The 27,608-nt window shown below is 48.2% G+C and overlaps 1 protein-coding gene across 5 annotated transcripts in view; it reads left to right on the top strand.

The window, feature by feature from the left end:
• The first annotated feature begins 3,148 nt into the window (after positions 1 to 3,148).
• Positions 3,149 to 27,608, top strand: part of CD44 (CD44 molecule (IN blood group)) — an 84,940-nt gene continuing 60,480 nt past the window's right edge. Inside the window, exon 1 of one of the 5 annotated variants that reach the window (XM_066363370.1) lies at positions 3,149 to 3,413. In XM_066363370.1, coding sequence (XP_066219467.1) covers positions 3,347 to 3,413 — 67 coding nt within the window. In that variant the 5' untranslated portion in view covers positions 3,149 to 3,346. The remainder of the gene's footprint in view (positions 3,414 to 27,608) is intronic. The other 4 variants (XM_066363376.1, XM_066363377.1, XM_066363382.1 and 1 more) reach the window with 4 other exon arrangements.

The raw sequence follows: 27,608 nt of genomic DNA, 5'->3' as shown, positions 1-27,608 counted from the left end.
TGTGAGACCGGTGGGTGTGGGTGGGGTGTCTGGCTGGGCCGAAGATGAGAGAGGAGTGCAGAGAGGTGATCCAGGAATTCCCGGAGCCTGGGCCTGACTCAGAAAGTCACCGGGTCAGTTTGAAATGAGTCAGTGTGGCATGGGGGCAAACAAACTCAGTCCCTCGCTGTACTATCGGGAAGCAGGCAGGCCGAGCCGTCCCCCTGGGAGAATAATCCTAATTACAATCCCTATCATTTGCATGTCCCTCTACAGTTTTCAATGCAAGGTCACATCTGGTTCTGCACTGGCGGATTATTTCTGCACAAATGCAGAAGGGACCAGGGTTTGAGATGACCTCGTGTAGCCATTTTTATTTAATTTTTTAAAGTAAAGTCTTTCGTCAAAATGAAATCTCACCCAGTGGTCTAGCGTCTGAGATTGATGTGAGTGCAACTTCTGTGGTTGGGATGGGGAGAAGGGTGAGGGAGACACATGTTTAAACCTTTGCTTTGCTCTCTGTGTCTATTTCTGGGGGGGTCTCTAAGGAGCCTCCAAGTTCCATGAAACACAGTTAGACATTGTTCATAGTGAATCCTCACCCCGCTTCACTCCCCCCCTCCAAGAAAAAGGAACACTGAATGCCCTGGAGGTAACATGTCCAAGGACACTCTTTGGGGTTCCTTCTGTGGAATTCACCCGGACTGGTTTCTCAGAGGAGGCGAAGACTATTGGCGAATCAGCAAGAATGTTCTCACCAGAAACCAACCATGTTGGCACGGTGATCTCAAACTGCTCCACCTCCTGAACTGAGAGAAATCAATCTGTTGTTTAAGTCACCCAGTCTATGGTCTCCTGTTGTTTAATCAGAACTGACGAAGACAGTGGTGATGGCTACACAATTTTGTAGCTGTACTAAATGCTCTGAATGGTTAAAATGGTAACCATTTATGTCATTATGTATATTTCAGCACAAACATAACAACAACAATAACATTATGATACTCAAACTTACATTGGCTCCGTATTTCCTAGGGATCAAGTTCAAACCTCCCGGTATAGTTTACAACCTGGTTTCTGCTTACATCTCTAGCCGCACATTTTGTTGTGTTTTTCACACTCTTCATCTGATCCAATGTTCAAGTCACTCCAAACTGCTCTCTATTACCTCAGTGAGCCATGAACTTTCACCTTTCCATGTTCAGTAACGATTTTGCTTTTAGCAATAATAGCAAACACTTAGACATAGTGCTTACCTTATGCATGTATACATATATATCTACTGCTTAATATTTCCAGAACATTTGATTTATTGAATCCTTACCAATTCTATGAGGTAGACACTGTCATTAACTCCATTTTAGACTCGAAGAAATCAAGGCACAAAAAGGCTAAGTGACTTGTTAAAGGTCACACAACTAGTGAGCAACCAAGGCAAGGGGTGAGCCCAGGCATCCTGCCTCCCGAATCCTTGCTGTTGACCACTCCAGAGTCCTGCCTGTGGATGCTTTGTCCCTGAGGTTCTAAAGAATTCTGTCTCTTCCTTCAACTGCTGGTTTAAATATCACTTCCACAGTAAGGTCTCCCCTGGATGTGCCCAAGAAAAAAGGTACAACTCATTTTTTCTTGAATCGATAACACTCTACACACACACACACACACACACACACACATACTGTGGTAAGAGCCTGCTCATGAGTATGATTCCCTGCTGAAGTGTGAAGCCCCTGAAGACAGGGCAGGTCTTATTTCTCCTGGTACGTTTGAACACTCACTACATATTTGATGAATTAAAGATGACTGAGTGCATCCCCTCCCCCATTTTTTAATCTCTTTTAATAAATAACAAAATCACAAGGGAATTACGTTCCCCAAGAAATTCTGGCATGGCTCCTTCAGGGTCTGGCTGCAATCACGAATAACCACTGTTATTTTTGTGCATCTCATTGGGCAGGAAGTCCAATTAGATTTACTCCCAGCAGTCCACCTTAGCAATATGCCCTGCTTTTGATTTTCAAATAGCAAATCACAGTACAGTAGAGGTAGATATGAAATGATGATGCAAATATGATCTTTCAAATGCAAAATGCCTCCCTGAAGACTGACAATCTCCTTGCTTTTTGAGATTTTCTGGAAAAGATAGATGGGGGAGAGTGGATTAATGTTTGCACAAATAGGGATATATATGGGAGCAAGAAAGGATGGATGGCAGTGTGGGTGGATGAGCGGATGGATGGGTGGAACTGTGGATGACAGATGGACAATGGGTGGATACAGTGATGGACAGATATGTAAGTGGATGGATGGAGAAGGATAGATGGATGTGAGTTTATGAAGAAATGTGAAAAAATATATGGGAAGATGAAAGAAGTTGTATGGAAGGGCGGTTGGTTAGATGAGAGACTGTGTGGTTGTAGAGATGGATAGGTGGACAGACAGGTGGACAGGAGAACAGGTAGATGTGTGGGCCCTGGAGGGATGTAGAAAGATGGGTAGATAGATGAGTGGGTGGATGGTAGAGTGTGTGGGGGGTTGGATAGAGTGTGGGCAAATGGGTGGGTGAATGAGTGAATGAATCCTGGTGCCAGCCTGAACGTGGAGGACACACATAGGGTAGTGGACCCAGATGCCTCATAGCTGAGCATCATCTTTCTCTGACCAGTCTTGAGAAGAAGCAGAAATCCACCTGAGCCGTGTGGACTTGGCTGCGCTTTCAAGGGAAGGAGAAAGAGCTCTTCCCCTCTCCCCTGGGAAGAATCACAAGCTCTCCACGCTGGTCGGGAAAGCGCCACGGTCCCAGCTCCTCTCCCAGAATATCCAGCTGCCTGTGAAATCCAGAGAGACTCATTCATCCCCAGCCAGATTCAAAGAGAAATTGAGCGGAGAGGAGAGGCCAGAGGCTGAGGAACCCAGTGGGGTGAGACTTCAGGACTCGGTACTCCTCTTTCCCGAGGCCGCCCTTCCAGCCGGCAGGGTAGCTGGTCCGAGACGAAGGCCGGTGCGTCCCGGGGCTCACACGCACCCGCAGCCCTCCAGCGCCCGCCCAGGAAACCCCAATTTACAATCTCTATCGAGAACGGGGCGGGGGCGCAGGGGCCCGCGCAGGGGAGGGCTGGTAACGTCTGTCTTTAAACTTCTTCCCGCTGCTTAGTCACAGCCCCTCGCTTGGGTGTGTCCTTCGCTCGTTCCCTCCCTCCCTCTTAGGTCACTCTTTTCAGCCCTCGAATAAAAACTGCCGTCAACTTCCGAGGCGCCCTCACTGCCCAGCCGGACCCCAGCCTCTGACAGCGGGGCCGCCCTCCTCTCCCCGTCCGCCGCCGGCACCCGCCAGCTCCGCTCGCTTGCTCTCTCGGTCCGCTCCAACACCATGGACAAGTTTTGGTCGCGCGCAGTCTGGGGACTCTGCCTCGTGCAGCTGAGCCTGGCGCAGATCGGTGAGTGCGCTCCTGGGCAGCGGGAGGGAGTGGCAGGAGGGGGTCAGGGCAGACTCGGGAGCCGGCACCGCCGAGTTGGCCCCGGAGACCGGAACCAAGGGGGCGGCGTGCAACTTGGATTTGCTAAAGGAGGTCTAGGATTTGCGCTAAGCTGTTGGAGAGTTTGTCGGTGGAAGTACCGTTTTGTTGAAAGGAAAAGAGAAAGAAGAAAGTTTGCTGGGCAGGCTGCCGGCTCGCAGTTTTGGGCGAGGTCGCCAAAGCCGGAGCACAAGGCAGAAAGTAACTGTACTTGACGCGCGCAGCAGCCGGCGTCTGAACCAACAGGCTCCTGTCTCCACGGGCGCTGGAAGCCTGTCTGGGCCGTGGAAGGGCAGGGCAGGACTAGACAGGGCAGGGGCGAGGCGGGAGCTGTTAGCGAGGTGAGCACAGCTGCACGGATGAGAGCTGGTGGCAGTGCGTTCTCTCAGAAGGGGTCCTGGTTTCCTGCTGCTGCCGGCTGCGCCTGGGATTCAAAGCCCTTACAGTTGGCTGCAGTCACTGACTCTCTTAGCGCTAGTGGAAACTTGAACCAGGTCTGTGGGGAGGTTCTGGGTCTCCACGAGGTGCCAGCCTGGGGCAGGGAGTGTGAGTCGGAAAGGCAATGACTGGGTCAGCTGCTCAGTCCTTGTAAACTCTTGTTTCTGCCAATCAGTTAGGGGAAATCCAGAGAGTAATGTGGCTAATGTTTCCTGCCTGGCAGACTTAGAGGAAGCCCGGGAGCTGGGCACCGAGGCCGCATCAGGGACCCTAGAGCCAGGGCTGCCAAAATTCCATCCAGACAGGGTCCTTGCCTTGCCGCGGCTGCGGAGGGGGTGGCTGCGTGTGAGGTATCCTGGCCAGGCTGAATTCCAACTGTTCCTTTTCTTTGTCTATATATGTACAGATAATTACATAGCTGATTTGCTTATCACCAGCAAAATTAATTTTTCTTTTAAGGAGTGCCAGCTGGGTCATTAAGACAGCTCAGCCTATGGTTAGTTCTACACAGCAAGTATTTATTAAACCTTGCTCTGTGGGTACCAAGAAAGTAAGAGATACAATTCTACTTGGGTACTTGAGACTGAGGATAAGTGGGGATCTCAGAGAGTCCTTAAACAGAAATAATAACAGTAACAGGAATGGCAGCACTGGTAACCGTTTATTGCACACTTTTGCAAGACCAGGCGCTGTGCTAAATTCTTTACGTGTGTTTTGTCTTTTTACCCTCATGTTGGCCCAGTGAGAAGTGTCCTGTTATTTATTAGCCTTGTTTTAGAGTCCTACAAGCTGAGGCTCAGAGAGGTTGAATGACTTGCGCATGGTCACACAGCCAGAGGATTGGTGCACACGTGAATCCAGGCCCTTCAACCTGTGCTTTGTCAGAATACGTTAGACTGTAGGTGTGGCGTGGACAGAATCGAAAAGGATTTTGGGGAAGGAGAGGTTGTGGTGGACTGAAGGCCTTGGCAGAGGCTGGGGCTGGGGGTCCAAAGAGTCCTTGAAAGGCGGAAATGCTTGGGATGGGAGAGAAAAGGGAAACCTGAATGCAGGGAGAGCCCCAGGCCTGGCCTCAAAGAAGAGGGACCTCTGGGGACGCTTATTTGTAGGTTATGTTCCAGTAATGTCTTCCGCTTTGTTTCTGGGGATTCTGAGTCCCAATTCTTGCCAACCTGTCTGCCTGATTCTTTTTTTTTTTTTTTTTAATTTTTTATTTATTTATTTATTCATTTTTAGAGAGGAGAGAGACAGAGAGGGAGAGAGAGGAGAGAGGGAAGGGGGAGGAGCTGGAAGCATCAACTCCCATACGTGCCTTGACCAGGCAAGCCCAGGGTTTCGAACCGGCGACCTCAGCATTTCCAGGTCGACGCTTTATCCACTGTGCCACCACAGGTCAGGCTGCCTGATTCTTTTAAAGGACCCTGTCCCCAAATATTTGGGGCTGTCCTGACCCTTGAGGTTCTCCCAGGGGCCAGCAGGCTCACTCCTCCCCCCCCCCATTTCCGCAGTCCCTTTGGGCAACGTCATTTGGAAGAAGCACAAAAAAGTACCAGTGGCAGTAACTGCCTGTATCCTGGCTTTCATGTGCTTGGAAAGTTGTGTGGAAGGAATTTGGAAAGGAGAGAGACATGACTTGCCGTGGGCTCGGGCTGGGCGGGCAGAGAGCGGAAGGAGAAAGAGGAGGAGAAAGGAAGGGCACTGCTGTTGCCCCATTCCAGGGCACGCGGAGTGGGGAGGAGCGTGGTGCTCAGAAGACAATGAGGGAACTTTGGAAAGGGGCAAGGCTTTGGGGTGGAAGGAAGGTCCAATCTCTGTATAGTAAAGCAAAAAGTAGAGAATTGGCCAAAGGTAGTTAAACAATATTGGAACCAGAATCCCTGAGCTGGAAAGCAGATACCTGGAACTAGGGGCATCGTAGGTGAGAGAGAGAAAGTGACCCCGAGGGAAGGGCAGGTAGGATGAACCCTTCCATAGACATCTGTCTCCTCCTTCCCACCAAGAGCCAGAGGTCATGGCTGGGGAATCACGCCCCTGGTGCTGAGAGAGAGGAGTGCATCTGAGCGCTGTGCGGTTTGGGGCTGACAGGTGCCCTCTGCTCCCTCCGAGCATTGGAAACCCCTCCTGGGCATGGGAGTCTGGCTGTGTTTTCCCAGGCGAAGGAGCAAGGAAGCAAAGCTCCGTCACGGCTGAGGTTGGCATCAATTAGTGCAGTTATTTCCCAGATACACAGTGGGCACCCACTTCCTGCAAAGGCAGGGTGCCAGGTAGGCGTGGCTGAGGTTGGCAGCCGGTTGAAAAAGGTTCCATTTTCTTCCAAATTACCCCACACAAGAGGGGATGCTGGGCAGCATGACATTCTTAGTTTATGACAGCTCCCTTCCATTCATTCGAGAAGTATTTCTTGACTCATTGCTGTAGACTCAGAGACGGAATTCCAAGGATCATTCAGAAAAAAACCCTTTTTCCCCTAAAAAAAAACCAGACCTTGAGAGAAAGAGAGGCATGACTTCCCTCTCTCTGACAGTGTTAGGGAAGGACATTCCCATACTTGAGGTCTCTGAAATGCCACTATCATGAACGACTGTCATAAGCCCCACCTCTACTGGGGTTTCATGCCTTAAATACTATCTTAAACACTCATGTCAGTTTTTTTTTTTAAATTTTACTCCTCAATATACCAGTTTGAGTTTAATATAAGAATCATGAATATATATGCCTTACCATACAGGAAAGTTGATGCTCAATGAGGAGTTTCTGTACTGTGCTGTCGCTTCCAGGACCGCCTGGACCATTGCTGGATCCTTTGGAGTTAGGAGCACCCCTGTTTTAAAAGTCTAACACTCAGCTATCGCACCATATACTCCTGTGCAGGAGTAGGGTCCTAAATCCCAGGAAATACCATTTACTGAGCACCAACTCTATGCTAGGCATTCAGCGAAGGGGTTAGCATAGGCTATCTTATAGAATCCTCACAACAGTTTATATACATTTAATACTCTCTTAACTCCATTTTCTAGATGAAGAAATTGAGGCTCAGGGAGATGGCATGACATTCCCAAGGACACACAGCTAGTAGATGGTGGAGTTGGGGTCCCCATTGTCTATCCTCCCCTATGGTAGACTCCAGTGCCTGTGCCCCTTTGGTTCATTGCTTTGTAAATGGTGCGTGATTCTCCTACGCACCATCCCTGGGGCCAGCTAGCTGGAAGCCGGCACAGTGTCTTTTCTCTCTCCCCTGGCAGGCTGCGGACTCTTGACTGCCCTGCTCTACTCTGCCCTGGCCTGTCTCCTCTCAGGTTTAGCCACAGCTGTCGAGATGCTAACCTAGTTATTTATTACTAAAATAAGTCAATAAGCTTATCAGAGTCCAGCAGCCCTTCTAGACCTGCTCTCATTTGCAGGCTTGGAACAAAGGGAGAAAGTTGCTCCTGATCTCGGAGACAAGTTAGGGCAGTGCCCTCCGCCTGGAAATTAAGGAAGAGGCCCTGCAGGGGCCCTCACGTGGACCCTGCAAGCACTCAGATGCATTAACCAGAAAGCCCCTCATCACGTGCTCATTGGAAAGCATCAGCATTTAGCAGGTTGTGTGAGCCTCAGGGAGGGACGGTCTTGAGGAGCCAGGATGACACAGTTCTCTAAAAGCTGCCAGGATCTGGAACTGAAAGTCTGTGTAGAGCTCCAGGTGACATGTGGCCACTATAGTGAGATTTCAGAGCAGCCTGTGAGGTCAGAGGGTCCCAGGCTGGGGTCCCCTGATGGAGTGGAGATGGTGGGAGGTAAACTGGGCATCCACAGCGGTCTGTCCTGGCTGGGGCCGGGGGCTGGGCCGGGACTGGGCTGGGCTTGGGGCTGAAGTTGCGTTTCCCCAGCACCTCCGGTTTAGCTGATTCCACCCAGAGCCTAAAAGGGAAGTGGCTCTTGTAAAAGAATGAGTGAAGCAGGTAGCAGATGCTGCCAGATAAAGCACAGTCCTCAAAGGGGATCTTTTCTGCCTCTGAGAATTTCTGGGGGTTTGCACAGAAAGAAACTGATGACTCAATTTCCTTTGTGTCGCTGCTTGAATGGGAAGCACATAAATGTTCTTTAGAATTAACCAGGGTAGGCTAGTGCCTCCTACCTTCCATTTAAACCCTACTTTTCACTCACTTAGGAAGCTGAAATTTTCCTTAAATGCGTTCTCCCTGTAAGCTGGCCAGCAAGGGTGTGGGAAGCCAGCCCAATTTTCCAGAGTAAGGAGGGGTGCTTTCTAAATTTTGTGGTTGTGGATCTGACCTGACATGGACAAAGTGTGCATTCCAGACACCCCAGGGGAGTTAGGGTTTCAAATATGCAGATAGCCTACCAATTGATGCATATGATATACTTTAATTCAATGCATATGTATTTTTCTACAAGTAAATGAATAGCTTCGTGTGATTGGAAGTCAAAAACTTTGCAAGGCTTTTTGCAGCAATAAATTCACATCTCTACAACTCTTTAATCAGTCTAGTAACTGGTTATGTTGATGTTTTGTCAAAGAATGTGTGCTTTGCAGAGAAATATTTAGTATTCTTCTTTTCTTTGTTTCTTGATCATCCTAATATATGAAAAACCAGGAAATGCCACATATTTGATTCTTGCTTGCAAAACGTGGACAGACACATGTCGTAGGTGCGCCTGTGAGTCTATGTGCATCCGAACGTATATGATGCGGGAATTGCTGGTCAACCGTTAAACATTTATAAGGTGTCTTCTGTGGGTTCCACGCTGTGTTAACTACTTTGGCATTTCAAAGGTATGGGCTGTGGTCTTGCGTTCAAGGACTTTATGGTTGTACATGTATAATATAGAGCAGTTGAGTGACAGCCTGGCCAGTGTAGAGGGTAAGGAGAATAGCATTGCCAAGCGGAGGTGCAGCCGGAGGACTGGAGCGAGGAGGGAGCAGTGCAGACAAGGTAGGACTTGAATACACAAAGGAGAGGGGACGAGAAAGGGGCACGCATGTTCCTGTTACCCTGCTATTAATATACCCACCCTCAAGTAAGTTAATCGTTAACTAGACAGCGTATTCAACACACATTCACGCACTGCCTACTCAGTGCACCAGGTGGCCAGGACTGGAGAGGCCATTGTCAGGAGGAACAGACCTTGTCCCTGTGTAGTCTAGTATAGGATTTCCCAGATGATCGCTGACTGCATCTCTGGCTTCCACACACTAGATCTAGGTGTGTGCACCCCTCACCCCAAGTGTGATAGCAAAACATGCCGAATCAGAGGGGTGTTAAAATTGACCCCAGCTGAAAATTCCTTGTGTGACAGGATGGCAGCCGTCCCAGCAACCTCATCTTTGACATATAGGGTCTGGTCCCCATAGGTGTCCAGTTAGCCAGACTTAAGTCTTCACAGTAAAATCATGCAGGAAGGCCTTTTGTATCTTTGGGGGCCCAGGGATGCTAATACTTTTGAACTCCCCAAAGGGGGACACCCCAAGTCTGATATACCTTACCTGATCTGTCTTCTGCAGTGTTGTGGGATCCCTTGATGTTAGGGATCGTAGCAGGGGTCGTCAAACTTTTTATAAAAACCGCCCACTTTTGCAGTGCTGGTCAACCTGGTCCCTACCACCCACTAGTGGGCGGTCCAGCTTTCATGGTGGGCCAATCGCAGCGCTGTTTGGTTGCGCGGTAGGGACCAGGTTGACCAGCACTGCAAAAGTGGGCGGTTTTTATAAAAAGTTTGAAGATCCCCACTCTCTCGGTATATATGGTTAGTGTACTTGGACAGTCAGCTAAGCTGCAAATACGTGTGTGCTATGTAACAGTAGTGATGGCTGTCTTGCTCAGGGAAGCCCCAAGGGGGGCGCTTGGCTGTCTGGCTGCCCAGCTGCCCCGCACAGGGCTCGTGTTTGGACTGCCCAAAGAGGGAGAGCTATCCTATCCGTGGCTTTGGTGGCTGCTTGTTATGACTGGGATGTCTGTCTAAGGACAGGGTTACAAGGTTCCTGAGCTCAGAAGGGAGTGGGGGCCAGGCAGGGTGATGACATGATGACACCAACCCCAAAATTTAAGCCTCAAAATTAAACACTCCCCAACAGCCTCCCGGTTAGTTAGAGGTCTGGTTATGCTGGAGATGCTTACGTGAGATGCTTACTCCTCCTTGGAGGAGAGGCCCACAGCTGTCCAACCCCCGCACCTGCTTCTGGAAGCTGAAGGCAGCGGAGAGAGGAGCAGAAGAGTGTCACAGAGGAGTCCTGCCTTCTCTGTGGGTCTCCTGCAGCTACGAAAGGGGCAGGCCTCCAGGGAAGCGTGCCATCTGATGGGAAGCCACGCTGACAATGACAAACCGTGCTTCTTCTTCAGGGAGCTTGCCAAATCTGAAGTTGCCCACCATGGGGGCATGTCCTGCCTACCCATGCGCCTCTGTCCATTGAGAGTTGGAGACAGGGAGTCAAACCCCAGAACAGGGGTGGATGTTGTGGGGGGAACAGAACCTCACGACACCATATCTCCTCAAGTTTGGGGTGCACTGCCTGCCTGGGTGTGTCCTCCTGAGGCAAGTGCCCCTCCTCAGTGCAAGTGTGGGCAGACTGGCCCCAGGTGGGTGGAGAGGAGCTGAGTCATCAAGGAGGTGATTTGCAAAACTCAAGCCCCAAAAATCTTCCTTGAGTCTTCAGCTTTTGAGAGTAAAGGTTAATTGCAAAACTCCGGTGGGAAGAGAGAGATTATTCACACAGGTGGGTAATTTTGAGCATTTGTCTGGTGGTGCCCGAAAGTTCACCTTCCTTCCCCACACCCTTTCTTCAGAGTCAGTGCCCTTGGACCTTTCGCACTTGCTTCTTTGCAGCTAGTTATATGTTTTTGAGAACCCATCACCAGAATTAGTAATAATAGCAAACACTTAGAAAGTGCTAAGCGTGTGCCAGCGCTATTCTAATTGTTTCCTTATACTAACTTGTGTCATCCATACACCGACCTTAAGAAGGAGTGCTATTATTATCTCTCCTTTACTTATGAGAAAGATGAGGCATAGAGGAATTACGTAACTTGCTAAGGCCACAGGGCTGGTAAGTAATAGAGCTGGGATTCAAACCCATGGACTCATGCTCTTTGTGACTACATTACTGTGCTTCTCGTAGTATCTCAAGGTGTCAGGCTGCCCCCAGAAACCTGAATGATGGTACCGGGTAACACTCTGATTGTTTTCATATACCCCACTTGGGAATCGGGTGTGGATGGTGTCCTAATGTCCATGGAGCTGGTTTTGCCCTCCTCTTTACATACAACGTCAGGGGAAGGGCTTAGGATTTCAAAAATGGGAAAGAAGTTGTAACAGAAACTTTCCTCCATTCACTCTCTGAGCCGCTCATTCCCTCCATCCCCTGGATAGAGTTCTCTTCGCGTCCATGTGATGGGAAGATGGGGAGGATGTAGGATTGAAAGGGACAACACGTTGAGTTGTTCACTCATTGTCATATCAGTACTTGTCACCTGGATGAAAGGACGAGGTTGCAGATTGATATTTCTTCATCGTCTAGGACTTTGGCTTTTGATTGGACAGAGCTGGGAAATGAGCCAAGTAGCAGAAGAATGTTTGCCTGTGGCGTAAGGGTCCTTGGTGGCAAGGCCTTGTCCCTACCAACGAGCATTGATGAGGGAGGGAGGGAAACATAGAGGGGCGGCTGCCGGGAATCCGGCGACCCTCGCCTGGGCACAGCACCTGAGCTGCAGCTGGAAGGGTACTCTAGCTCCATGTCCCGGCCCTAGCCCGTACCAGATATCCTGGCTTCTGTTTGGCCCAGCCTGTGACCATTGCACAGAGAGGTGCATTCCAACTGAATGCAGAGATTCATCATAGATGACCCATCTGTCTCAAGTTCAGTATATCCCTTTTGCGCATGAGCAGGTCTGCAGTGCCTCCCAGAAGAACCCACACATCAGTCCTGGATCTAAACAGCATCTTTTTCTATTTCCTCTCTCAAAGAGAACCCGGCAAGTGATCATTATAAAGCTTCTTCACACATATTCACCGTTGTACACATTGAGACAGCAAGGGAAAACTACAATTCCACGCAGTCAATGCCTCTGAGTCTAGAAGGTCATTCCTGCTCAGGCCCCTGGCTCTATTCTTCATACACGCCGAAAGTATTAAATGAGCATCTACTATATGCTGGTCACAACTGTTGCTATTTCTCAGTGTGTCCAGTCCAAGAAGCAGAATCCAGCAGAGCTGAGCATCTCTTTACAGCCTGCAGGAGACCAGCTGATGTGCCAGAGCGAGCGAGCCCCAGCCACCACTTCCCTGCTGGGCCGTGCCAGGGTGACCACACAGTGCTATCACGCAGATGCAGACAAAACTTTGGAGGGGGAAGTGATGCTGCTGTCGATGTCTCCGGCCAAGAAGTTTATCTTTGCAGAGGATCCTCATGGTGGGACTAGTAGTCCTCCTAATGTCAGCCTTAGCAGTCAGGCACATCCCTCTAGACTTCCTGGAGTGACTTGTATTTTCCCTGTTGTTTCTAAGTTGTCTCTCCCTGACATTTTAAAAAACCTTCAAAAGAAGTTCAAGGACTGCCTCCAAGCTGTGTTACGGCACTCCGTTCTCCTTCAGCCCTGACATGTAAGCTCCTTAGGAAAAAGCCTGCGCTCTGTGTACCTTGCCTATCTCTCTAGCCTCCAGCTGCCAGCACAGTTCTCCACTATCCTAGTTACTCAGTAAATATTTGGATGGATGGCTGAATGAATGAAATTTCTAGATTTGGTTGGCAAACACATCTTTATCATTTACCTTTTGAGATTTAAAGGTTCTAATTCTTTTTCATCCTTGAAAGAAATGTTCTGATCTATAAAACCTTTTTATTTTAATTTTTCTAGTGCCTCTTATAGTGATCCTCAAACCTCCTTGAGATTGCCTTTCTCTGCGTACTTGCCAATTTGAGAGCATCTTTCTTGAGGTTTGACATGTCAGGCAAGGCAGGGGAAGTTTAGGGCTTATTGGATTTCGTCCAGTAAAAACACACACCTTGATTTCCTATCAGTCTGTCTGCCTCTAGGTCCCAGCACTTACTTCCAAATATGGCCTCAGGTATAAAGAACCCCAAGTCTCACAATCATGTTCTCAGAGACACTCAGTAAAGAAGACGCTGGCTTTTTGGTCACTATGTTAGAAGAAAAAGAAATAGCAAGCCGTTTGTTTCCATGGTTTAATAACCTTCCATACCAAAGACCACTACCAGATGTTGAGTGCGGTGAAATGGGAATGAGGAGGTTTGGCTTTGGAAGAGGTTTGTATAGAAGGAGGAAGGACAGTGAAACAAGACAGACATCAGGTGGAGTCCCCTCTCTGCCACTTAAGAGAAGCATGAGGTCAGGCAGCTGCACTGGTTAAGTTCTAGAACAATGTTTAGCACATAGAGATGAGAGTCTAGCACATTGAAGGTATCTCAAGAAGAGAAGTGACTCTTATATTTCAATTCCTCTCTGTTACTGATTGACTGTGGGATGCTGAGCAAACCGTTTCAGCCCATTTGCTTCCAATTTTCCATGTGTAAAATGAGAGGGCTGGATTCTCGTTGATCTGTAAAGTCCTTGCCAGGCCTCGTGTGTTATAAACCACCACTCGGTCGGCCCACGAACACCTAAGGCTCACAAAACTTAATGGAAAAAATAACATGACTATGATGCAGTGCCAAAAAAAAAAAAAAAAAAAAAAAAAAAGTGATGCCTGGTTTGTATTAAATGTCAGAGGTGAATTATTAATCTATGTCAGAAACAAGCGGATGAACCCTAAACCCAGTTTCACCCTAAACTCCAATGGGCAAGAATGACAATTAGGGACGAGGTACTTTTTGCTCAAGGGACTGCCCCGGATCCTCTCACCCACTGGGCGTGGGCAGATGAAGAGGTTCAGGCCAGAGATGTTAGCAGCAGTGTCGGTCCCACGGCTAAGCATGCAGGAAGCCAGCCCTGGGATGACCTGCGGGGTCCAAAGGGAATACTATTACTTTACGCTTTACTTTACACAACGTGGCTTCCAGTGGCCAGAAAAGCCAATCCCTGGAGAAGAGAAAAGGCTGTAACTTTCACTTCGAAAGCTCCATGAGCATCTTGGATTTCTCAGCTTCCCTCAAGGGACACAAACACTGCAATGTGCTGGTGCAAAATGAACTACCATGTTCAGCCCAGATACTACTTAGAAGGCGAATACTAGAGTTCTATGGGCGGCCATGAGAATCTAAAAATACACCCACAAAGCAAAAGAACATACACACACACACACACACCCAGGGCAATGAGCAAGGCAGGACTTTGAGATGGTGTATTGTTGCTTTGAGAACCTTTGAGACTCCCCCTAAGATAATTCTTTCCTTTCCTTAAAACCAGAGAATCTCTTGCTCAGGAAAAAATAAATAAAAAGGAACTCACAGAGCCTGCATTACTTAGGAGTTGGCCAAAATGGATCAGAGACAAAATCCTATGTTGGGGTTCTGATCATCCATCGTCACTCAAGTCCTTAGTCAGATTGCAGTCCATCCTGGGTGTACCCATCTCATATCCATCAGAAAGCCCCCAACCGGAAGCTGAAGTAAAACAGCAGATGGGTTCAGTGCTCATGCCATGCTCCACGCTCTCAGTGGTTCCCGGGCATGGTTCAGTTGTCTGTATCTCCCGCCAGCCCCATAGACACGGACTTTGAGGAGAAGTGAGAACCCACACGTCGCCAGCAGAGGTTTAACATTTCCCTGTTTCAGTCACAGGATGACTGTGGGCAAGATTCTTCCTTTCCTGATTGCCTCTGTTCCCCCAGTTGTAAGATGATAGTGATAAATTCACAAATTCAATTTATTAAAAAGTACTCTGTGATTAGTGTATGGGAAAAAGTGAGGGAAGCAGAGTTTTTAGTTTCAGAGAGGTTACAGTTTGGAGGGAGAAAAATTAAAGATGAAATAACTATACAAGGTTACATATCATTGAGCACCAGAGGATGAGGAGAAGCAGATATCTCTGTGAATAGCAATTGTTACAAGACAGCTTCGTGGAAGGAGTGGAAGATGAGGATGAGGAAGGCGTGGAGGATGAGGATGAGTTGAGATGAGAAGGTGGGCAGAGCGAGGAGAAGAGAGAGCAGCCCGTGGATGTGCAAAGCACGCACTGAGAAGCTGAAAGTGAAGGAAATCAGTGTGGCTTGCTTGGGGGTCAGGAGAGGGCTCAGCCTGTCTGAATAAGAGTCTGTGTTGAAGAACAGTGAAGGATGAGGTTGGCCAGATTCCAGGTGATCAAGTAACACTGGCTCCTTCTTACAAGATCCAATTCTTCTGTCCCAGAGAAGTTCTCATGACACCCTCTTCAGACAGCGCTAGACAGAGTACAGAAGCAGGCCAGCTCCAATGTTGGTTGAGACAGGACTTGGCCTGCATTGGAGAGTGGCAAGTTAAGAGAATCCCGACCAAACTTTACAGCAACAATAGCAAAGAGATTTCAGCCCACGTTACATTGCCCATTGATTACTAGAGGCTGCCTGGAGGGCTGTGGTAAGAAGCCAAAGTTTGGCTCAGCTACAGAGAGTTCTGTGATCCATTAGTGATGTCTGCCACAGGCACAATATAGAAGACTTGACCACTACAGAAGAGTAGCAAGCTTTTCTAATTTATGTTTCTGATAACCGTGTATAACTCGGGAAGCTTAGCCACAGAAATCTAGTCAACTGGCCATATTGTAGATTCTGCCTCCTTCCAGAATAGTATAAATGCAGTCTCCTACCCAGAGGGGTGAAGTCGCTGGAGTGTCCTCTTATGATTCATTCCTACTGTGTTTTCCCATCACCCCTATTGAAGTTAGATGCTGGGAGCCAGGAATCTCCTCTGTGTGAACCAGGGCCAGACTTTCTGGCAAAGGGCCCTTTCTCCAGATCAGCTTCTCCATCTGCAAACTGAGAAGGAAAAAAAAAAAAAAGATGCCTCACCCATAGGGGTGATAGGAGGAATTACAGCTAATGTGAGTGAAGCCTTTGAAGATGAAAGGGTTGTGTGTGCACGTTAATTACAACTTTTATCAGCCCTGGAGCCTCTGCATTCTCAGCTGCCACTTGGGGCTCTTCTGTGCCTCCCCAAAGCAGAAGGCAGCAGCATGCCACAGACTGGTCTCGTGGGTTCCCTGGTAGCATCCAAGTCAAGAAGGCTGGATTCTGAACTCAGACTGGCCAACCCCCTGTGGGCCGGTCAAGTTCCCCACTACTCATCCCCAAGGGAAAAAGCAAGCCCACTACCTGGGCAGGTAAGATAAGATAGAACCAAGGTATAAACAAAAGGCTCCATCAAGAGTTGACTAGAAATAGCCCCCGGGTGAGATTAGGACACTCTGCTCTAATTCCCACCCAGTCAAAGCCTAATTGTATGACCTTGGGCTACTGGCTTTATCTGTCTAATGCTTCAATACACTGTGAACCACCTGGGAAATAATCCCTCTGCCTCTCCTAGACCCCTCCACCTTTGCCTGCTGGTGTGAAAGTGTTTTGTGTTGGTCCGCAGAAGCACGTGATATAGAACTACAAGGTCCTATTATTGCCTAAGGTAACTTTCTCCTTTATCTCTGTCTCCTGTTGCTGGTTGACCCCAATCCTTGAAATTGTATTCTTTGGAATGCTCACCAATCTCCTCCGAGCTGCTACCCCTCCTGGGCAGTGCTTATCTAAGAGGACCTGGTATGTGGTCAGGCTTCTTGGCTCTGCTGTTTCCTGAAGCATGTAGATGCTGTCAGGCAAGTAGGGGGCCGGGCTGCCCTGCCAAGTTGAGGCTCAGTACCCTTGCTGGGGTAACACAATAAAAGTGCTAGAGGCAAGGATGGGAGGGTTTCCAGATGCTTTGCTAGGGCTTAGAAAGGTACAGGCTGAGCTGGCCCCCACAGCAGCACCAAAGTATAGATTCAAGGAGGCAGAAGAAGAGAAACAGGAAAGAAAGGGAATCGAAGTGAGAAGTTATCATGGGCTGGTGACCCAAAGCCAAAGATAGTGGCATGTTGGAATGGGAAAGGTGCTAGAAATTACAGAGCCTACTGGTTATATTGAACAGATAAGGGAAGGTCATCTCAAAGGCTTCAAGTGACTTGCCCAAGGTCACGCAGCTAGAGTCAAAACCATGGTACTTTGATGCTCAGTTCAGTGGCCTTTCCATTTTACCCTTTGAGACGATAGAAGAAAAGGCACTGAACAAGACAATGGGCTGACCAGTAAAGGTGGAGCCTACATTGTATACATTCCCTGGAGCTTCCATTGTTCTTGGACCTGGTTTCCTATGCAGTATCTTGTCCATCCATATTTGGTGTTTATAAGCATTTGGAAACCAGAAGGTTCAGCATAACCTGGCCTGGCTTTTCCCCAGCTTCTCCCAGACTCTCTGTGAGTCAAATCAACAATCGAGAATTTTCGAAGAATTCATTTGCTCACCCAACACGTACTTATTGAATAGTAAGATGTGCCCAGTGTCCTGGCAGGCATGAGGGATACACCTTTGAAACACAAGGAACTCAGTTTCTGCTCTCATGGCACTTACAGTCTATCCGGGAAGATAGGCAATGCACAACTACTTAGGCTCTTATTTAATTACACTCGAGGTATGTGTAGGGAAGGAGGAGCACAGGGTCTTGTGAGAGCATCTTATAAGGTGACCTCACCTGATTGAGAGCAACAAGGAGGACTTTCTCAGACCTGTAAGATTAATGGCAATAATGATGTTTGTAGGATCCTTGCCATTCTTTGGGGGCCTGCTTGTTGGACCTCTCAACCTTACTAGCTCTCATGACCTGGGGACAGTCTGGTAGGTGGGGTCAAAGCTCCTCACAGCAAATCTAGCCAAGGCAGCCCCTCTTTTGGCTGCCCCACACTTGAGTCATCTTAATCAGAGAGCAAGAGAAGAAAGCTCTACTTCTCAAAATTCTGAAAGCAGCTGGTTTATCATGTCCGTCCTGGAATAGACAGTGGTGGGAGGAGAACTCTGGGCACCTCCAGGCTGGCTCAGGCCTTTAGAAGCACATGTTGGGGTAGCAAAGGAACCCGAACTCTGGGAAACAATGTGTCCTGTGATGTCAGAGTTATTTTAAGACATGGGAGAGGATTCATAATTGACTTAGGTATCTTTAGTGTTAAATCTTGCTTTAAGGTCCTGTCTCTTCCATTTTATTGGAAATTTCTTGGTTTTGTTTTGAGCACTTGGGTGACCGTGTGTGTGTGTGTGTGTGTGTGTGTGTGTGTGTGTGTGTGTGTGTGTGTGTGTAGGGTGGTTTGCAGGATGACAGCACAGTCATACAGGTGTATCTGTTTGGTCCAAGCAGGAGGAACAGGCAAGGACGCTGGGATATGCACGTTCAACCACTTGGCCACAAGGGCCACTCCATTATCTCCTCTCTTTAGTTGGTGGTAATTACTTAGACATTACCAGGGTGGACTTTGCCAGGAGAGTGGGACAGATGTGTTGATAAATCAAAAACTATCACTTAAGATGCTTTCAGATGAAAACATAGGTAATGATAACAATATTTATCATTTGTTAGAGGCATAGCTAATTCAAATGGTCAGTTGTAAACAACTGTGTCTTAGAAATGAGAATAGATTCCAGGTTATTCCCCCAGTGGTGATATAATATTTGTTCATTTTTACTCAAATGTGTGCTTTCTTGTGCTGGAGGAATAGGGATGGAGCTATAGCTATCATGATTGAACACAAGCTACAACCCATCTGCATCAAACCGTGATGTGTCCCCTGTGTAATTGTTATCTGCTTCATGTTTCTTGGTGTGTCCATATCAGTGCATGCCAGTTGACTATCTCTGTAAGTAAAAGAGCAATCAAGCCTCATAAAATGACATGGTCCCACAACAAGAAGTTTGGAGTTAGGACAGTTCTAGAAGCTCAGTATTATCAAGGGCTCAGTTTTCTGACACTCCCAGTGTCATCCTACAGGTGAGCCCCCTTCATGGTTCCAAACTGACTCCCACAGCTCCAGGGATCCTATGAAAAAACAGTCAATATCCAGCACCAGAAGAAGAAAAACTTATTCACAAACGCCTCTTCTCAAAAAGGGAGGAATAGCTTTTCCAGAAGTCCTTTTCCAGAACTGACTTCCCCGTTGTGTCTCATTGGAAGAAGGGAGTCACGTTCCATGGAATGCCCACACTGATCCAATCATTGGCAAAGGGTACTATGACTTGGACCAGTCACCATCCACCCACTGGCGCTGGGAGTTGGGGCCTCGCCTCCCCTAAAGCACAAATTTGGGATTTTAAACAAAAGCGGGGTTCAATTAGGAGAACTTTGTTGCAATGGTAACAATGTCTGTTACAATGAGTAAGCTCCAAAGGGTGTCCACCCACAGGTGGAATTGTGGTTTGAGATGCTATACAAGCTTAAAAAAATAAAAAGGCAAAGCTAAGTTCCTGTGTTCCTAAGCCACACCCTCAACCTTCTGAGAAGACACACCTCATGGATAGAGTTCACTGGGGGGACACACTGCAGTTTGAGGCTTAGATGATCTGTGACTTATTCTCAATCATAATTGCTGTAACTTTATCTTTTCCTCCTCCCAACCAAAGCATACCAAGGAATGACTCTAAATTGGTTATAATTTACAAGAAATAGTCAATCTTTTGCACACTGGGGCATTTTATTATTGGAAACTCACTAATGCAACCCATCTCAGCATTGCTGGAGCTACAGCATGCAAAAGGACCACTGTCTGTAGTGACCCATTTAAAAAGAATTGTTCTGACCTTGGACAGCATCTCTTCCCGTAAACTATGCAATGATGACCCCCCAGGCAGATGGCCAGTTCCTCTTTTCTATAACTACTCCGAGCATGTTTTAACATGTATGAAGTACTTTCAGCTCCATTATCTAATCCGGTCTTCACATTAACCTCATGGTTGGCATTATTATCCTCCTGTACAGAAGAGAAACTTAATGACTTTCCCAAGGTCATATAGTTAATTAGTGCAGATTCAGGATTTGAACCTTAGCTTTCCACCCCCAGAGCTGAAGTCTATGTCTCCATACGACATTGGCTGCCAATGAATTTCACTTGCTTTCAAAGAGTCTAGAATGGAGTATTGGCTTTTATATTAATAATTAGTCTTTATTTTTTTTTTTGCATTTATTTATTTATTTATTTTTGTATTTTACCGAAGCTGGAAACGGGGAGAGACAATCAGACAAACTCCCGCATGCGCCCAACCGGGATCCACCCGGCACGCCCACCAGGGGCGACGCTCTGCCCACCAGGGGGCGATGCACTACCCCTCCGGGGCGTCACTCCACCGGGACCAGAGCCACTCCAGCGCCTGGGGCAGAGACCAAGGAGCCATCCCCAGAGCCCAGGCCATCCTTGCTCCAATGGAGCCTTGGCTGCGGGAGGGGAAGAGAGAGACAGAAAGGAAGGAGAGGGGGAGGGGTGGAGAAGCAGATGGGCGCCTCTCCCGTGTGCCCTGGCCGGGAATCGAACCCGGGACTCCTGCACGCCAGGCCGACGCTCCACCGCTGAGCCAACCGGCCAGGGCCAATAATTAGTCTTTATTGAAACTCCTTCCTAATAGTTTCTTTGAGTCTAAAGCCCAAGTGTTCAACATCCTAACGTCTTAATAAACCCAAAGATGAGCAGGAAAGTTTTGGGGGCCAGTCCCCTGCCTCCATGTAGTTAGGTAAGGAACCGAACAGCATGGAGGGAAACATCAGTTTTAAATTTGTTTTCCTTTTTTTTCTCTCTCTCTCACTAAACACCATTAAAAGATTTATGATGACTGCAGGCAGGGAAGAGAAGCCCAGGGGATGTTTAATGTGGACCTCTAGGATGTGATTGTTTCTTCCACAGGAAGGGGGCTGCTTCTTTTCAGAATGTAATGATGGAAGAGCTGGAGGAAATGGATTCTATTAAACCAACATGATTTATGCTTTATTTTGAAGGTGCATTTCCTGACCACGATGCTTGCTGATTATTAGACTGGCCTGTTAGTTCCCAAACCATCCCTTTAGTTCTTAGCTGAAATGACATTGCATTAGGGAAGCATGTCTTGGGACAGCAAAAGCCTTGGGGAGAAAAGGATTCTCTTTAAACTAAGTGCTCAGCACCTTGTACTTTGTTAAGCGTTCATCTGTAGTGTTGTTGACTTGTTGAATGTCCTATCCTCTGGGCTATAATCTCCATTGGTACAGTGTTCTCGCCTGACTTGTTCAATGCCTTGACCTGGGTGCCTAATGGAGTACTTCACAATGGGTGGGGGAGCCCTGAATGAAATCTTGTTGAAATAGTGAAGTTGGGACTGCTATTATCTTTTTTGAAGGCATGTGTTCATTTCTATTTTGGGTTGGTTTTGTTAGATTGTGACTTACCATGGTGGATTCAGGCTGTGATCTCCAAATTCTATTCTGTTCTATCCCTATCCTATCCTATCTTATCCTATCCTATCCTACCTTATCCTACCCTACCTCACCCCACCCCACTCCACCCCACCCCACTCCATTCCATTCCATTTGAATAAGAGATAAGTGCTTAAATTTTTTTTAATTTTATTTATTCATTTTAGAGAGGAGAGGGAGAGACAGAGAGAGAGGGAGGAGAGACAGAGAGAGAGAAGGGGGCAGGAGCTGGAAGCATCAACTCCCACATGTGCCTTGACCAGGCAAGCCTAGAGTTTCGAACCGGTGACCTCAGCATTTCCAGGTCGATGCTTTATCCACTGCGCCACCACAGGTCAGGCGAGATAAGTGCTTAAAAAGCAAATGAGGGTCAGTAAGCAGGCAGCATCTTTTCTCTGGTCTCCTTGTTCTTTGGGGCTGTGCTCTACCCAACTTCCATTCCTTTTCCTTGGCTGGCATCACCTAGGAAACAGCCTTGTGGTGTCTTGCAAGGGCACCGAGGGAAGCTGAAGATGTGCGATGTCTGACCACTGAGGACGGATGTGAAAGAGGAGGGAACTGTCTGTTAAGGGAGAAGAAAGGGGACAAGGAGGGGATGCAAGCCTTGGATGCTTGAGAGTCTTCTTGCTGGGAGCAGAGGGAGGGGCTCCCTGTGGCTCACTTCTGGGACATGTTTGGGGTAACTTCTCTTCCAAACTAACATCATCAGATAATCCCCAGCCTTCCCTAAGGACTGTTTCTCAGGGTCCAGGAAAAGCACCCTGTTATCTGTGTGAGCATCCTGTTCTTTATATTGTTTGGAGGCTAAAGTCAACAGTCACTTGTATTCTGCATTGTTCGCATTGTTGAAACCTTTGGAAAACTCATTTGGTTTCTTCTCCCGATGAGCTTTCCACACCCCCCGGAACCCATTCGGAAGCAGGCCTCACTTCACGAGGGCCAGCAGAGAGCATTGCCTCTCAAAGTCAGGCTTCTTACCTTCTGCTGAAGGCTAGATTTGAGAATGTTCTGTCAAGCCCACATAGTTCAGTCTCTGGGCCAAGTGCAGGCTGTCAGAGATGCACAAAAGGGGTTGAGTCCAGTGCCTCTGGCGCTCAGAAGGTAGCGTGTGTCCTGGAGTGAGACCAGGGTTTGAGTCCCGCCGCTCACCAATTACTTGGTTTAATCCATTCACATCTCTGATCCTCAGCTTTCTCATCTTTGAAATCGAGTAACAATGCCTACCTGTAGGGTTGTGTGAAGGCTACTAATATGATCATGTGCATGAAACTCTACACAGAGGAAGTGGCATGGAGGAAGCTAAGCATACATCAGCAGTCATTGTGATCACTGTCACCGTTAGCCCTGGGACCCCTCCCCTCACCAGTCAGCTCCAACTTCGTCATCATTGCACTCCACAAATGCTTCCAGCTGCCTTCGGGAGGCTTTTGTTCCATTTCTGGGCAAAACGTTAGCCAATAAAATCTCATTTAATTTGGCAGGGAGGGCACACCGGAGTGCCGCCGCTCACGTGTGCTTACTGGAACAACTGTTGCTGAGCAGATAAAGCAGCATGGGTTGTTCCGGAAACCTGGGCTCTTGCAGTCGCTCATGAAAGTGGCTGGGGAAACGAGCCCTGGGTCCTGCCTTTACTTGCCGCAATGTCAGTCAATCTCCTAGGCTGCTTGTATCAACAGGACCAGCCTCTTCCTGCCTTTGGTCCTGGCAGTTGGTGGTGGGGCCAGAGGAGGAGATTGTATTTTCCTCTCTCTTGGGTGAACTGTTTGTTTACAGTGCTGTTCCCTGGTTTAGAGTATAGAAGGGCCCTTAGGGGCAGATGAATGCAGTAGCTTCCTTCTCATTCTGGAAATTTTGGAGTTTCCCAGACCCCACTTCCTCCCCGGAAGCCCAAGCTTGGAGTTTCCAGCTTGCAGATGGGGGAATCCGCTCCAAGGGCATAAAATGTCCGTCCAACCATTGGGGTGGTCAGTGCTCTCCTTTCCAAAAAATACCTTTAATTGCCTTAAAATGCTTAGTTCTGCTCTCCTCTCAAGAAAGGACGATGTGGGTCATGCCCAGCTATGCCTCTGATGTGACTAAGACTTTTACACCTTTGAACAGGAGTCAAACGACTTTGTGTCGGGTTCTCATCTTTTAATTTCATCAGTATGTGGCTGCAGACTGTTCAGGCTAAAACGGAAGATTATCAATGTGCAAAGGATTCTTCACGGTATAAATACCTCGCGAATTAGAACCTAAGGGTCCTCTTGGGAGGGCCGTGGCCAGTCGTCAAAGGCTTTGTCTCTCCGAGGGAGAAGAGGAAAGATGGACATTTTGAAGCACCTGTTCTGAACCCCCTCAATGCTGGTGCTTTACGCATATTTATTATCTGCCTCCCATAAACTTCTCTGTGAGGTATGCAGCCAATATCCACTGACTAAATGAATGACTGAATTTCCTCGGAGCCATTTTAAAGGCTGGGAAACTAAGGTTCATAAAAGTGGAGTAACTTACCTAAGAAAGGTTCAGCTCTTAGGTGGCGGGGCTGTAATTCAATTCTGAGCTCCCCTTTTCCTGGTAACATTACACCACGAGTTCCCTTTCAGCTGAGTGGGGTTTAGCCTGTTTTTCCATCCCCAGAACTGGAGGCCTCAAACATCAAGGTATCTCCTTTTCCTAAGAATTTGGATTTTTTTTTTCTCTTTGAAAGTGATGATCCTTGAAAAAAAATTGAAATACTGGGAATTATCTGCAGGAAAGGAAGAGTGGGGACTTCCTTCTATCCTCTGTGCAGGGCCAGGGAGCCCCCAAGGCCGCCAATGATCAGGGAGCTAGCCTGGGGTGGGTGTCCAGACTCCCTATTGTGTAGGTGAAGGCTGCTTAGCAACACCTCGCAGGAGAATTGTCTCACGACTGAAGAATGGTTTGCGTTGGCCCAGGATGCCAAAATCCACTGCAGGGAGCGCCGGGGCTGCTTGTAGTAATTTAAGGGAAGCCTCTAAGGAAATCAGCAATTCGGCCGGTTTCCTCTTAATTGAAACCATTCTCTCCCTCCAGCTTCGGCCGGGCAGGTTCCAGTGTCTGCACGCTGGAGGCGTTTATTTGGTGTAATCTGAGAACAGGATGCTGGTTACACACTCTTGTTTTGTCTATTGTTTCTTTCTGCTGGCCAGTGCACCCGGCTTGATACATTCAACACAACACCCCTGCTTTGATTCCTGAGTGAGACGCCACAGCCCTGCAGGCAAGAGGGAGCCACTCCGGGTTCTGGAGTGTTGAGGGCGAGGGCACAAGTCAGAGAGAAATGTAGCTTTTCCCTTACTGAGGCCGAGGGCTGGATTGGCTGGGGACCTAGAGACCATCAAATTTAACTTCTTCTTGGTCTGATAAAGAAACTGAAGCTCTAAGTACTGACAGTCTATTAATAAAAAGTCCAGAACTAGACCCCAGGTCACTAGACTGAGCCTAGTGCTTTCCCCGCTAAACCAAAGAAACATCTGTATCTATATCAGTCACTGGGGATATAAAGATGAATAAAGCATGGCCCCAAGGAACCTACTTTGGTTATATGGGTTCATATTACTTTAGACAGGCTTTTCCCTAGAATGATGTTTTCTCGATAGATTAACTATCATCTGTCCATCCATCCACCATCCATCTATCACCTATCCATCCACCAATCTCCCATCCATCCATCACCCATCCATCCATCCATCCATCCATCACTCATCCATCAATCTAATAAGAATACATTATGTAGAGTAAGAGCTCATGTATCTGGATAATTAGGTTCCTGGCTCCTAATTGGAGGTCTTGAGTGGTTGTTACCAATGAGACAACAAGTAGCTGACTAGTTAATAAAAAATTAAGTCAGATTATGAGACACTTCATATTTAAGCTGCCTGAAATGTACTTTGAGGTGATGGCTGGTATCTATCAATACCAGGCATTTTTCTAAGTGTAAGGTGCTTTGCTAAATGTTTCAGGGGAATTTCCTTATTCAGTCTCCAAAAGCATCTCATGAGATAAGCATTACCTTCACTTTACAAATGAAAAACTTGGAGCTTAAAGGTTAAGAAAACGTGGCATGCTCAACATCCCACAAGCTGGGACTTGGACCCAAGTCTCTCTGATATGAAAGACTACGAGCATGGCCACTCAGCCATGCTACAGCACCATAGGAGTAATTTGCTGTAGTCACCCGTTACTAGTAACTGAAGAATAAAGGATGCCGAAGAGGCCGGGTGGCCAGGAGACCCAGAGGGCTTGTGTGTGTGCACATCAGTAGCACTCTGAGGGACAGCTCTGCCAGTCTGATGCACCCCACTTCCACTGACTCTGTACCCGGCTTATGACTCAAAAGGAATTCTTGTCCTAGAAACCAGATCATTCAGTTGCCATTATGCTCTGACTTCCAAGTCTCCTGGTTTACCCTACTAAGTCCAAATTCTGGAGACCTCTCTTTATGGACTCTGGAAAGCAAAAATGAATTCCAAATCTAATTTAATTTGTATATGTGGATATGAATGGGGTGAAGTATTTCCTGTTACCATATATCTAAGCTGATCTGACCAAAAGCCCCATAATGAATAAGTTCTTGGAAGATTGAGTGTCAGAGCACACAGACTGCCTGACAAGGCAGCCCCCTGTCATTCTTTACTATAGCATCACCTTTTATCTCCCATGTGGCATTATCACTACTTGAAACTACCTTATTTCTATATTGATCATTTTCCTGTATACTGTCTGTCTCCCCACACTAGAGTGTAAACTCTTGAAGAGCAGGGACCTTGTATGTCTCTCCAGCACCCAGGACCGTGTCTGACGGACAACATCTGTACCTTCTGGGTTGAGTTATGTCTGCGCCATACCTCAGGGGGACAAGGAGCAATTTGGGGGGCACAGATATCACAGAAGAGACCCTGTTGTCCTCATCCTGATGTCTCCACAGTCCCTAGAGCTTAGGCCTTCTTCTACCTAGAGCTTAGGCCTTCCCCAAGTGTGGTCTCTTGCCATGTCTGATGGCCACTTATTTGAAGGAAACTAAAGACCTTATTTTCTTTTGACACCTTCACAGAGGGGCCATTTGTAACTTCCTCCATTTTTTAAAAATACCTTGGATCCTCACGTGGGCCATGCTCCTTACAAGCAGGAAGTGATGTTTGGCCCGCTCCAGAAGAACAGTAAATGGTAAAGATATTGGTCCAAATCCTGTGGCTTGAGTAGGATTTAAAAGCTTGTCAGCAGTGAGTTTTCTGGAGCCTGGCATTTGAGGCTGGTATCTGTGGTTGCAGATGAGATTTCACAGATTGGAAGCTCAGGAAGAGGTGTGAATTACAAGCTATTAGTTCACAGGGCAGTTGGAACTGGAGTGATCCCGGGCAGTTGGAACTGGAGTGATCCCGGGCAGTTGGGACTAGAGTGATCCCGGGCAGTAGGAACTGGAGTGATCCCGGGCAGTTGGAACTGTGGGGATCCCGGGCAGTTGGAACTGGAGTGATCCCAGGGAATTGGAACTGTGTGGATCCCGGGGAATTGGAACTGTGGGGATCCCGGGCAGTTGGAGCTGGAGTGATCCCAGGGAATTGGAACTGTGTGGATCCCGGGGAATTGGAACTGTGGGGATCCCGGGCAGCTGGAACTGTGGGGATCCTGGGCAGTTGGAACTGGAGTGACCCCGAGCAGTTGGAACTGGAGTGATCCCGGGCAGTTGGAACTGTGGGGATCCCGGGCAGTTGGGACTGGAGTGATCCCGGGCAGTTGGAACTGTGGGGATCCCGGGGAATTGGAACTGGAGTGATCCCGGGCAGTTGGAACTGGAGTGACTCCGGGCAGTTGGAACTGGAGTGATCCCGGGCAGTTGGGACTGGAGTGACCCCGGGCAGTTGGGACTGGAGTGATCCCGGGCAGTTGGGACTGGAGTGACCCCGGGCAGTTGGGACTGGAGTGATCCCGGGCAGTTGGGACTGGAGTGACCCCGGGCAGTTGGGACTGGAGTGATCCCGGGCAGTTGGGACTGGAGTGACCCCGGGCAGTTGGGACTGGAGTGATCCCGGGCAGTTGGGACTGGAGTGATCCCGGGGAATTGGGACTGGAGTGATCCCGGGCAGTTGGGACTGGAGTGACCCCGGGCAGTTGGGACTGGAGTGATCCCGGGGAATTGGAACTGGAGTGATCCCGGGCAGTTGGGACTGGAGTGACCCCAGGCAGTTGGAACTGGAGTGATCCCGGGCAGTTGGAACTGTGGGGATCCTGGGCAGTTGGAACTGGAGTGACCCCGAGCAGTTGGAACTGGAGTGACCCCGGGCAGTTGGAACTGTGGGGATCC

This window comes from Saccopteryx leptura, chromosome 1 (genome assembly GCF_036850995.1).
Source record: "Saccopteryx leptura isolate mSacLep1 chromosome 1, mSacLep1_pri_phased_curated, whole genome shotgun sequence".
NCBI lineage: Eukaryota > Metazoa > Chordata > Mammalia > Chiroptera > Emballonuridae > Saccopteryx > Saccopteryx leptura.
This window is presented reverse-complemented; position numbering and strand designations above follow the sequence as displayed.